Source organism: Juglans regia, chromosome 7 (assembly GCF_001411555.2).
Source record: "Juglans regia cultivar Chandler chromosome 7, Walnut 2.0, whole genome shotgun sequence".
Taxonomy (NCBI): domain Eukaryota; kingdom Viridiplantae; phylum Streptophyta; class Magnoliopsida; order Fagales; family Juglandaceae; genus Juglans; species Juglans regia.
In genome coordinates this window covers 3408757-3420902 of record NC_049907.1, presented here as the reverse complement: position 1 = coordinate 3420902, position 12146 = coordinate 3408757, and the positions used below count along the sequence as shown (strand labels likewise).

Here is a 12146-nt window from a genome sequence, read left to right as displayed (position 1 = left end):
AAAGCAATCATTAATCAATTACTATATTTAACAAATTAGACGCAAATACAAAGCTGTTTGCCTATTTACATTGCTAATTCACATATACAATTCATACTACTTCAAATAATTAATTAAGTTTGAAATGCCCAGTTTAGTGTAAGAAAAAATTTATTGTCAATTATAAGAGTAACGAGTTGGGTTTTAATGTGATGAGGTTTAGGTCAAATTGGGTCAATCCAATTAGATATATCAACCCTCTTAACTCGGAACCGACCTGGATAATTCGTGTAACTAAATTATATTTTTATCATCAAAAGTAAAATATTCCTCTCACGAGGCTAATAACTAATCTTAATATTAATGATGATATTGAGTGATGAGATTTTGTAATATTATTTGTTGGAATGTAGGGAGAGTGAGGTATAGATAATCTTTAGGCTATGTTTAGATACAGAAACACTCTCAACCCATCTCATCTCATTTTATTATTAGAAATTTTCTAAATTCTCATATAAAATATAATAAATAATTCAAAATTTTCAAATCCTAAAATAATAATAATATTAAAAAATAATATTATAACAATATTTTATTCAACTTATCTAAACAATCTTATTTCATTTTGAAATAATCTACGCAGTGTATTGGATTGCTTTGGTTCTTAATACCAAAGCAAAGTAATGTAGTTTGTTATATATAGATTACAAGATGTTATCGATTACAATTTAAATCTATTTGAACTGATATCTATTTAAACTGATGTTATCTATATACAATATTTGAATTTGAATTTAAATATGGGTGTATATTAGACTTCTGTTGTGGGAGGTCTTTATCTGCTGAAGACTCGGGCTTGCATGCTGAATCATGAGGATTAACTCCAACAGCCCCCTGCAAGCTGATGGGAGGAGGAATAACCTAAAGGTTGTCACGGAGAGTTGTGAAATGAGATGCAGTAAGGCCTTTTGTGAAGACATCAACTATTTGATCTATGGTAGAGATAAATCGAATGATAATATCCTTGTTGAGCACTTTCCCCCCTAATGAAATGGAAATTTATTTCGATGTGTTTAGTGCGAGCATGACAAATCGGATTAGAGGCCAATGAAATAGCCCCAATATTATTGCACCATATGGTTAGTGGAGTGGATAACGGAAGATGGAGTTCCTGCAGAAGCATGTGTATCTAGTATGCTTCAACTGTAGCATAAGATAGAGCCCGGTATTTTGCCACGGTACTAGACCGAGAGACAACAGACTGCTTCTTGGCACACCAAGAGACAAGGCATGAGCCAAAGAAGATACCATAGCCAGTTGTTGAGCGTCGATTATCAGGATCTCCAGCCCAATCCGAATCACAGTAAATATTGATTTCAAACTTTCCTTTGCTGTAGAACAAGCCATGATTAACACTTCCTTTAAGATAGCGAAGGACCATTTTGAGTGCGTAGTGGGAGAGTGCATGAATTGGCACAATTGATTTACGGAGTATGCGAGATCAGGCCGAGTAAGTGTGCAATACTGTAATCCACCAACAAGCTGTCTATATGTAGTAGTTTCAGTCTCAGATAGAGGAGACCCCTCAAAACTAGAGAGTTTGGTTCCACTAACTAAAGGAGCAGCATACGGTTTTGCACCAATCATACTCGCTCGATGAAGAAGATCCAAAATATATTTGGACTGTCGTAGGTGTAAACCATTTGAACTCCGATGAGCTTCCATACCCAAGAAATAACCAAGATTACCAAGATCCTTCATGGCAAAGGATTGTTGCAAATATTTGATAACAGAGAAAATAATGGAAGTGTTGTTGCCTGTGATAAGAATATCATCCACGTATACAAGAACATAAATCATAATATGATTTTGGAATAATATAAATAAGGAAGAGTCCACTGCAGATGTAGAGAAACCAAGTTCCATGAGAACTTGAGAGAGTCTATAATACCATGCACATGGTGCCTATTTCAAGCCATAAAGAGCCTTGTGCATATGACACACATGCTGAGGATATTGAGGATCAACAAAGCCACGGGGTTGTTCCATGTAAACAACCTCATCTAAATATCTATGTAAAAATGCATTTGAGACATCTAAATGTCGAATGCACCAGTCAAAGTTTACTATCAAAGCAAGGATCAGTCGAATAGTGGAAGATTTGACTACTGTGCTAAACGTTTCAGTAAAATCAACGCCACATTGTTGATCATACCCCTTGGCAACCAGCCTTGCTTTGAAGCGCTCGATAGAACCATCTGGCTTCCGTTTAATTTTATAGACTCACTTATTGCGTACAATGTCGTAATCAATAGGTTTAGGACATAGTGTCCAAGTACCATTTGAGATAAGAGCATCAAACTCTTGACCCATTGCAGCTCGCCATTCAGAGGAGGTGGAAGCTTGCGAATAGTAAGTAGGTTTAGTTGGTTGAATTACACTGCTCAAAGCACGAAGTGGATGCTTTGTAGAATAAAACATTTGATAATCGGGAAATTCTTTAGGACAAAGAGAACCTGTATGGGACCGTGTTATCATTGGATGACGATGAGGTTGAATAGGTGGTAAGACTAGTGAGAGGTCAGAAATAGAACTATGGGAAGCTGCAGGAAGAGAGGTTGGAGATTGCTCACGAAAATCAGAATTTATACTCTCAAGAGATGAAGAAATACCTGAGTTGGAACTGGTAGTGGTGACCTCAATGGGAATAGTTTCAGCAGGAAGAAGGACAGACACACGAGCTGCATTTGTAAGAGGAGATAAGGTGGTACTTGGAGAAGTGGAAATACCTGGAAACACAGTTTCAGCAAATACAAAATGTCGAGTGATAAGAACTTTGTTAGAGACGGGATCAAGGCAACGATAGCCTTTATGATGATAGCCATAACCAACAAAAATACATTGTTTGCTCCAGTACATTAATTTGTGAGAATTATAGGGACGAAGCAGTGGAAAACACAAGTGACCAAATGTTTGAAATGATGAATAATCTGGTTGTTTGTGAAAGAGTTCATGATGATGATTTGAGTTAGTAAGAATTGGAGTGGGAAGGCTGTTAATTATGTAAACAACAGTAAGGAATGATTCAACCCAAAATGGTTGTGGTAAATGAGAGTAAGCAAGCATGGAGAGACCCATTTCCATAATGTGGCGATGCTTACGCGCAGCGAGTCCATTTTGTTGGGCAGTATAAGGACAATTAATTCGGTGAAAAATACTATGGAGTTCCAAAAAATTACTGAATTGTTTTGAAACATACTTCCCACCACCATTCGATTGGAGTTGTTTAATAGAGGAGGAGAACTGTTTTTCCACTAGAGCTTTAAATTTAACAAAAGATAGAAAGACATCTGATTTATTAAATAAATGGTACATCCATGTATAACGGGAGAAACCGTCTGCAAAAATGACATAGTAGCAAAATCCACCCAGAGATACAACTGGAGAGCACCAAACATCTGAATGGATAATTTGAAGTGGAGCAGTGGAGATACGTGTAGATTGCTGAAGCAGAAGTTGTTTGCTCTTTCCAAGTTGACATGAAGGACAAACGGCTAAATAACGATGAGAGCCCATAAGAGAGAGATTATGACTGGACAGAAGACTTGAAATTGTGGTAAAAGAGGTGTGACCGAGATGGGAATGTCATACATCAACTGGAGCTTTGACCCCTAACATGGCAGTATGAACATTAGATTTATGAACTTTGTTGGGATGGATAGGATAGAGACCACTTTCACTCCTTCCTTGTAGTAGAGTGCGACCCGTGTGTTTGTCCTTAATATAAAACAAAGAATCGGTTAAGATAAAGAAACAAGAATTATCTTTTTAAAACTGATTTATGGAAAGAAGATTGGCAAATGCATTGGGACAATGAAGAACACGAGAAAGCTTGAAAGGGTTAGAAGAAGTTTGTAAAGTAAGAGAACCAGTGTTGTGTTTATCCAAACCTGTAACATTGCCTACAACAATGTTTTCATTTCCAGTATATGGTTCATGAATAGTGAGATTCTCAAGAGCAGGGGTGAGATGAGCATTAGCTCCATTGTCAGCAAACCAAGCATCATTATCAGAGAGAGAATTAGACTGAGCAACCATGGCAGCCAGCTGAGCAGGGGGGATGACGACCTTGATATGCATAATCCATCCGATGGTAGCAGTCAAGTGCATGGTGACTACTCTTTCCACAGATTTGGCAAGGAGAGAAAGGTGCAGTAGTTTGTTGAGAGAAGCTACGGGACACTTGTGGAGTGGAAGAAAAACCTTGGTGAGAGGAGGATTGCTTGTGATGAATTTGTTTACCGTATGGAGGTTTCTGCTTTTTATGAGAGGGCTGAGAATTGTTGCGCGAGAAATAGGCAACATTGGGTTCGGGTGCAATCTGTTGGTATTGGTTGTCCAGCAAAAGTTCAAAGGATAATAACTCAACAGTGAAATTAGCAATTGACAGTGCTGAATCACGAGAAGCAAATGAGTAAGATGTAATAAAAAGGTTGAAAACTGGAGTCAGCCCACCAATAATGAATGAGATAAGGTCATCATCAGTAATTGGATGACTAGAAGCAGCAAGTTGGGCAGCCAAAGATTTGGCAAAAGTGACAAGGTCAGTGCAGGATTTGTACCCTTGATGAAGAGTTTGTAGTTGGCGTTTAAGTTGAGTAATCCGAGAGCGAGAATGAGAGCAAATTTCAGTTCAAGAGAATTCCAGACTTCACGAGAAGTGTGGAGACCATTGACAGTGGGTAGAATAGATTCAGAAAGAGAGGCATTAATCCAATTCAAGATGAATTGATCCTTCTTAACCCAAAGGGAATAAGCAGGATTGATTGCAGACTCTGAAACAGAGTCAGTAGATAGAAGTTTTGGAGGGCATGGTTCGGAGCCATCAACGATACCCATAAAATCATAAGTACGAAGGACTGGAGCAGTGATAGAATTCCAACTAAGATAGTTGGATCCATCGAGCTTGGTAGTACCAAGCTAAGCAACATTAGGAAAATGGAAGGGAGCAGAAGAAGATGTCATAAAGATCGAGATAGAAAGCGTGAGCTTATAATATCTCTGATACCATGAAATAAACTACACAATGTATTGGATTACTTGGTTCTCAATACCAAAGCAGAGTAATGTAGTTTGTTATATATAGATTACAAGATGTTATCGATTACAATTTAAATCTATTTGAACTGATATCTATTTGAATTGATGTTATCTATATACAATATTTGAATTTGAATTTAAATATGGATGTATATCAGACTTCTGTTGTGAGAGATCTTTATCTGCTTAAGACTCGGGCTTGCATGCTGAATCATGAGGATTAACTCCAACACATTTCATCTCACTATCCAAACGAGCAATTAGTGATGCTAGACTACCTTAAAAATAAAGAGTAGCGTAAATGTAGCATGAAACGGTAAAAGGTTATTTGAATTAAGGCCTTATTATGCATGTGACAATAATTTGACTAGAGATTTTACTATGGATATCAGAATTTTGCATACAATTTAATTTGAAAATTAAGCTGAATGGTCACCATGTAAGTTTTGACTCTAATTATAAGTTGGGCTAGTTTTCAGCCCAAATAACTATATTAGCTGGGCTAGTTTTTCTTTCAGGGAGGGATGAAGCCCATGTATAAATCCCAGGTGGCAAGACTCTGAAAGGATCACAACCGTCACTTTTGATTTTTTTATGGAAACATAAAAGTTCGACCATTGACTAGAGAAAAGTCGGTGGAAACCAGGAACCTTCCACGGAGTTAGTTCTCGTTTTCTCCTCCCAAAATAAGGTTTTATTTTTTTTCCAACTCGATCTCAGATCATACCCAATTAATCAAAATAAGGTCAGTGTTCTTCAATCTCAGTCTACGAATATCGTTCTTTTTTTTTTTTTTTTTTAATTGAGTTTCTGAATATCGTTGTTTAATCGGAGTTTATTTATCTTAATACTGTTATTCGTATGTCCTCTTAAGTTTTCGAATTCGGAATTATAGAGATCTGTTTGCGTTGTTTAATATATGGCGAATCGCGATAACCATTTCACTTTTTATCTGATTGTTATTTGCGTGACTTAAAAAGTAACTTAGGGTTTTATAGAGAAAATGTTCCTGATCTTGTCTCATTCCGGACTCAAAAATAGGCATTTTGATCTCTCTTTTTGTCTACTTGTGTTATCTTGATTTAAGTCTGTATTTTTCATTTTCTTTTTGTAATCCTCTTTCATTCTTGTATAAAAGCCTTTGAGAGTTTTTTCTCCTTTGCTAATTAGGGGTTGATAATTTTGTTTTCGTGGTGTTGGTAATGGATTTCTACTTACAGGGGCTTTTGAATTTTGAGGTTTTAGAGGGTGGGAGATGGCAAGTGGATTTGGGGAGTCGACCACAAGCGTTCCATCGCAAAGCTCGTCTTTATCAGGCAGTAACTGCAATGACGCGGCTGATTTCGAATGCAATATCTGCTTCGAATTAGCTCAGGACCCAATTGTAACTCTTTGTGGCCACCTCTTCTGTTGGCCATGTCTATACAGATGGCTCCATCACCACTCTCAGTGCCAGGAATGCCCAGTTTGCAAGGCCCTAGTACAAGAGGAAAAGTTGGTTCCTCTCTATGGAAGGGGCAAAACACAGAGTGACCCGCGATCAAAGTCGTTTCCTGGTATTGATATTCCTAGCCGTCCGGCCGGTCAAAGACCCGAAACTGCTCCTCCTCCCCAGGATGCAAATCAGTTTAACTTCGGCAATTATGGGTTTGGATTTATGGGGGGTTTTATGCCTATGGCGACGGCTAGGATTGGTAACTTCACGCTTTCTACTGCCTTTGGTGGTCTGATTCCGTCACTATTCAATATTCATTTCCAAGGTTTCCCGGATGCTACTGTGTATGGGCAGACTTCTGGTTTTCCCTATGGGTTTCATACATTTCATGGAGGTTATGCTCATAGGTTCCACCAGCCAATAGTTCGGGGACAGCAGGCCGATAATGTTTTGAAGAGTCTCTTTTTTCTTATAGGTGTTTTTGTGATCATTGCTCTTCTTTGTTGGTAATATTTGTTTTCCGCATAAACTCAGAAGTAATGATGGTTTTCTACTGTCGGTGGTGTTATGATTGTGTATATACGAGGTGCTTGGTGGCTTCGTTTGAAATCGTCAATTCGGTCTTACGGTAATTTGAAAACTGAACTTGTATTCGTTTCTTAAATGACATGCAAATTCTCTCTCTCTCTCTCTCTCTCATTTTGGAACGTGTTATTTTGTTTTGTTTTTGGATTCAGATCCATGTTAATTATTCCTTTCTTTATTATTATGGTACAGTTTGAGATCTGCTTTAGCTGATTGCTAGACCTTCATTGAGTAGAAAAAGACAATTGATCATTGTTCTCGATGCGTACTTGTTATGGAGTTTTTTTTTTTAATGTTGATATGCTTCCAGAATAGTTTCTTTTGCATGTAAACAATAAGAATTGTGTTTACTATTCCAATGATTAGAATGTTATTCTGTATGGTTGGAAACACTATTATAGGATCTTCTTTGTTAGCCTGTCAGCAGAATGGTCATTGTGGTCTTGCAAATACAACTGCGAGGGTTGTAGGCTTGTAGCTAGTGGAAAATAGGAAAATTAACTGTACATTTGGTAGTAGGGGAGAACGATGGATTTGCTGCACAAATCTACGAAAGTTAGAAGCAGATATAGCTAATATCGCTCCTTGAACATAGATCATGATTTTGTTGGAGTGGTGCGAAATTAATGGATTGGTATGATGGATGTTTTTGTGGTGCAAATCAGCTCATTACCAATTCGAATATAGAATCTATTAAATGCTTCTGTCATAAGAAGGGAGGGGGGAAATGCTGAAGATTGCAAGGGGATGATGTTGCTTCTGCTAAGCCACTTATAGAAAGGATTTGTTTATCAATTGGGTCCTGATTTACATGGATCAAGGTACTAGATATGTTAAGCACTTGAGTACAGCCTACACTAAAGAATGGAGCCTATGTGTACCGTCCAATGGAAGATCTAAACTAAACCATATGACATATATTTAAAGACTAGTCAATGATATAATTAGAGCAGCACAAGATGCAAAAATGCAGCAAATTGGTCTGCATAGGTCTCGAAGCAATTATGTGATAAATATTGTAGCCGAAGTGATTCATTGCCCAGAAAAAAATAGTTATTATATGTGATGCAGAATCGTCTCCAATCACCCTAACAATGTTCACATTCTGACTCAAATTCTTGCGAGTGAAATTTCTAGGTAATTTCATCAATCTTTTTTAGCCAATGAAAAGGTTTTACATTAATCTTTGTAGGTTTCCTCTGAAACTGATCCAAGCAGCCACTTGTCAAGGGTGTGAACTTTGAGATAGTCTTCCAGTGAAGCAAATGCTAGGTTTTATCATTTTCAATTATATTTGTTGATGAAAATGACTTCATATATCTACCTCTTAAATAGATGCTCATTTAAAATGTACCACATTATTCTATCCTTAATGTATAATTGACACAATTCTCAAAAACAATAAAGTTCGAAGTTTGTCATTTGGATGCGACTTCTTTGCCGTTTGGTTTGTGTTATGTTCTTGTGTCAATATGTCACAAGTCGGTGCAAACAGGCATACAAATCCTGAAATAGAGCAAGAGTTAAATCTGCTGCTGTCTACTTGTTTATCCGAAAACGGGACATATGTTTGATTCTATTTAATACAGAGTAATGCTGTATTGTCGGTTTAACATTGTAAGGTGGTTAATAGGTGAAAGCTTTGTGACTGTTGTTTGTGATGTGCAGGTAAGCAACTTTAATGGAGAAAGAAGAATCTTTCAACTATTATTGGAAAGAAACTTATAAAGAGTGATGAAAACAGGACACATGATCTACCTACTACCTTTGCAAAATAATATATACAACAAAGACGTGTGCTCAAATCCAACTTTTCAAATTATTTGCAATTATCTGTCTTCTGCTTTCAATGATCATGGATTCATGCACATGCAAATGCCCATGGGATTGTCTGGATGATTAACAAAGTGTCATAATCATCCTCTATTATTTGATCTTTTGCCTGATCAATGTTTTAAACGATGCGTCGATGCTTATAATTTGTGAAAGAGTAATGCTAGGCTGCCATCTCTAGGCAAAACCCATCATTTTTTTTTTCATTTTTTCTTTTCACATTTTTTTAACATCTTCAAATATTTAAAAAAAAAAAATATCAATACATTAATACTCAATTCCTTAATCAGTAATAAAAAAAATTAAAAAAAAATTAAATACATGAGCAGTTAAAATGAAATGATATACTAATATTATTCTTTGTGAAATGAATGCAGCAGCAATATTTTACTTTTTTTTTTAATAATCACGTTATAAATTGAAAATGTATGAACTTTGTTTTATTTTTGCTGTTATATGGTTAGAATTTGTTTAATAAGAATTTTATTTTTCTATTCAGCATTTTGAACATCTTTTACAGTACTCCCACCTCCATTTTACAATTAAACATCGTGCACCGACTTAAAACTGAAAAAAGTTTTTATTTAGTTGGGTAATTAATTTGCCCCATCATAGCCAAGGTTCAATTTCATGCATGCATGCAGTCAGAGCTTGTGTGATAAAGGTGGAGGTTTTACAGCATAACATTCTGGAACTGGGGCTCTTCAAATCAAATCAAAAGAAAATAAAAGTCGTGCAAATGGGGGGATCTAATTTCCACTGATGTAGGCGAGATCAGCTTCGTTAAAGACAATTAGTAGTAAAACTTGTAGATGATTTTCAAAGAAAATAGAGTAAATTAATTAATTAATGAGTCCAAGTTAGGTCTATCATGCCTAACAAAACCACGTTATAAAAGGACATTAGGACTCTAATTATAAAAGGTTTACATGTTGCTAGCTTTGTCTATATATATATAATATATATTCTTTTTCTCCTCAAGTGGCTCTTTGTCTTGTACGGTTTTCTCACTACATGTCAAAGGTGGAAGACTACTAGAAGACATGTTTTTTGTGGATTCTCTTTAGTCATAGTAGGTTGGTCATTGCCACTACTTCAAGCCATCCATGCATGACAATGCTGACTAGAATTAGTAGGGTTGTTGGTTACCTCATCTTCTTGAAAAATTGGGAATTTTTTTTATTTTTTTTGTTTTTACAAGACGAGATCTGTTTTTTTTCCCCTTAATTCTATCATTTTTCGGTCATAATAGTTGATGTGGTACATTGTAGGTAGGTTCATGATTACAATTTAAAATGTGACACATCAACAAAGATGATTAAAGATAGTATAACTTATAATGAAAAATAATGTCATTTCTTTTATCTCTATATTAGACGTTCCTCCTTTCGAATTTTCAATCATTTGGTGAATTAAAATTATATGCTACATGGTGAGGAATATCTTCTTACCTCGTTTGTTTTCACAATCATTTTCATCTCATCTTATCTAATTATTATAATTTTTCTAAATTTCTATATAAAATAAAATAAACAATTCAACTTTTTCTAATCTCAAAACAAAAATAATATTAAAAAAATATATTCTAATAATATTTTATTTAACTTTCATCTCAACTCATTTGTGAAAACAAACGAGACTTGACTCAAAACTTAATCCTTTTTATATCGAAAGATGAATCAGATCGAATGTATTAAGATCGCACAATAGATATTCTGATAGCTCTCTCTTGCCTAGTAGTAAAAAGCCTGAGGAATTAGAATCATCATGAGTTTGGGAACTAAAACATAACTTAGTAGTTTGGTTTCAGAGATGAGTTGAGATAGTTTGTAAATAGTAGAATAAAAATTAAATTATTTATTATATTTTATGTGAAAATTTGAGAAATTTATTTTAAGATTTGAAAAAGTTGAATTGTTAATTATATTTTGTGTAGAAATTTAAAAAAATTATAATGATAAAATGAGATAAAATATTGAAATAAAATGAGTGATGAATTTTAAATTTAAAGAAGGCCGCATGCATGCATCACAAGTTACGTGGAGACAAGAGGATCAAAGACGTTATTTAAAGATTTTTCCAAATTAATATTAGGATAAAAAATAAGGGAGAGGTAAATGCAGGAAGAAAAGTCTTACAAAAGTTACAATTGTCGTGATTATTTCTGTAATGAACAACGTTAGGTATAATCTTTATTTATAGATTGTATTGTAAGTTTAGTTAATTTTATTTTTAATTTTTTTAAAAATTATAATAATATTTTTATTAAAATAATATATATTTTTTAATTTAATAAAGAGCTTGTATATGTAATCTTTAAATAAAAATTATAAATAAAATTTATCTTCTATAATATCTCGTATTGAATGATAAGAAGATCGAAGTTTTTATTTTTATAATAATTTTAATAAAATTTTAATTATATTATTTACTAATTCTTTTAAAATATAATTAAGATGTGACTTTGGAGTTTCACAATCACTCATTTTTAAATCTTAAAATTCATGACACAGAGATCTAAATCAGGATAGGATTAAGCTTTTTTTTTATTTAACATTATGAAAATCACAAACTAGATATCAAATCCAATGAACGGCTGTACACAGAGATCAAGCGGATCGAAGTGAAATATGAAATTAATTATTTTAGTGCAAAAATATATCATATTTTCAAATCTTTACTCCTACTCCTATACGCGTAGTAGACACGGCAGAACGAGCTACGCATTTACTTTCTTATTTATAGCAAATGGACCATGAACTTAAAAAAAAGAAACAAGAGATCAGAGAGACAGAGAGAGGGAGCCCGCCATGTTTGGCTGACTTTTCCGCCGTGCTTGACCCGGCATTGGTGTCGGCCAGAAATAGTGGAGTACGGTCATCAGATTTTAAAGACTCTGCAGTAAAAGCAAGACATGAATAAATGTCAGAAAGAACAGATCGAGCGAAGATAAATGTACTTCAAAGTCAAAACCGCCCTTTTCCTCGTTTTTCCATTCAGTCGCTCATGTTTTTGAATTGGAACCGACAGAAGATCAGTATTTATGAATGCTGATCATCAACCCATGCAACAGTATTCACTCTTTTCTTTTAGTCTGGTTTCATTCCTTCTTGAAGATCACTGAAAAAAACAAGAAAAATGTACGTAAGAGAGACAACATATAAGCGTCTCCTAATGAAAGAAGTCGACCTGATAATTTTTTTTTCCTCAGAAA

At 34.9% G+C, this 12146-nt stretch overlaps 1 protein-coding gene across 3 annotated transcripts; it reads left to right on the top strand.

The window, feature by feature from the left end:
• Positions 1 to 5646: 5646 nt before the first annotated feature.
• Positions 5647 to 8978, top strand: LOC108995374 (E3 ubiquitin-protein ligase RNF185-like). Of its 3 annotated transcripts, XR_004802066.1 has the most exons (3): positions 5650 to 5824; positions 6300 to 7142; positions 8768 to 8978. XR_004802066.1 is itself a non-coding variant. In XM_018970947.2 (2 exons), exon 2 carries the CDS (start codon positions 6335 to 6337, stop codon positions 7022 to 7024), a length of 690 nt encoding a protein of 229 aa, XP_018826492.1. In that variant the 5' UTR covers positions 5647 to 5824; positions 6325 to 6334; the 3' UTR covers positions 7025 to 7206. The 3 variants fall into 3 exon arrangements, 2 of the variants coding, with proteins under 2 accessions (XP_018826492.1, XP_018826491.1); XM_018970947.2 differs by lacking the exon at positions 8768 to 8978 and having other exon boundaries at positions 5647 to 5824; positions 6325 to 7206; XM_018970946.2 differs by lacking the exon at positions 8768 to 8978 and having other exon boundaries at positions 6300 to 7206.
• Positions 8979 to 12146: the final 3168 nt, after the last annotated feature.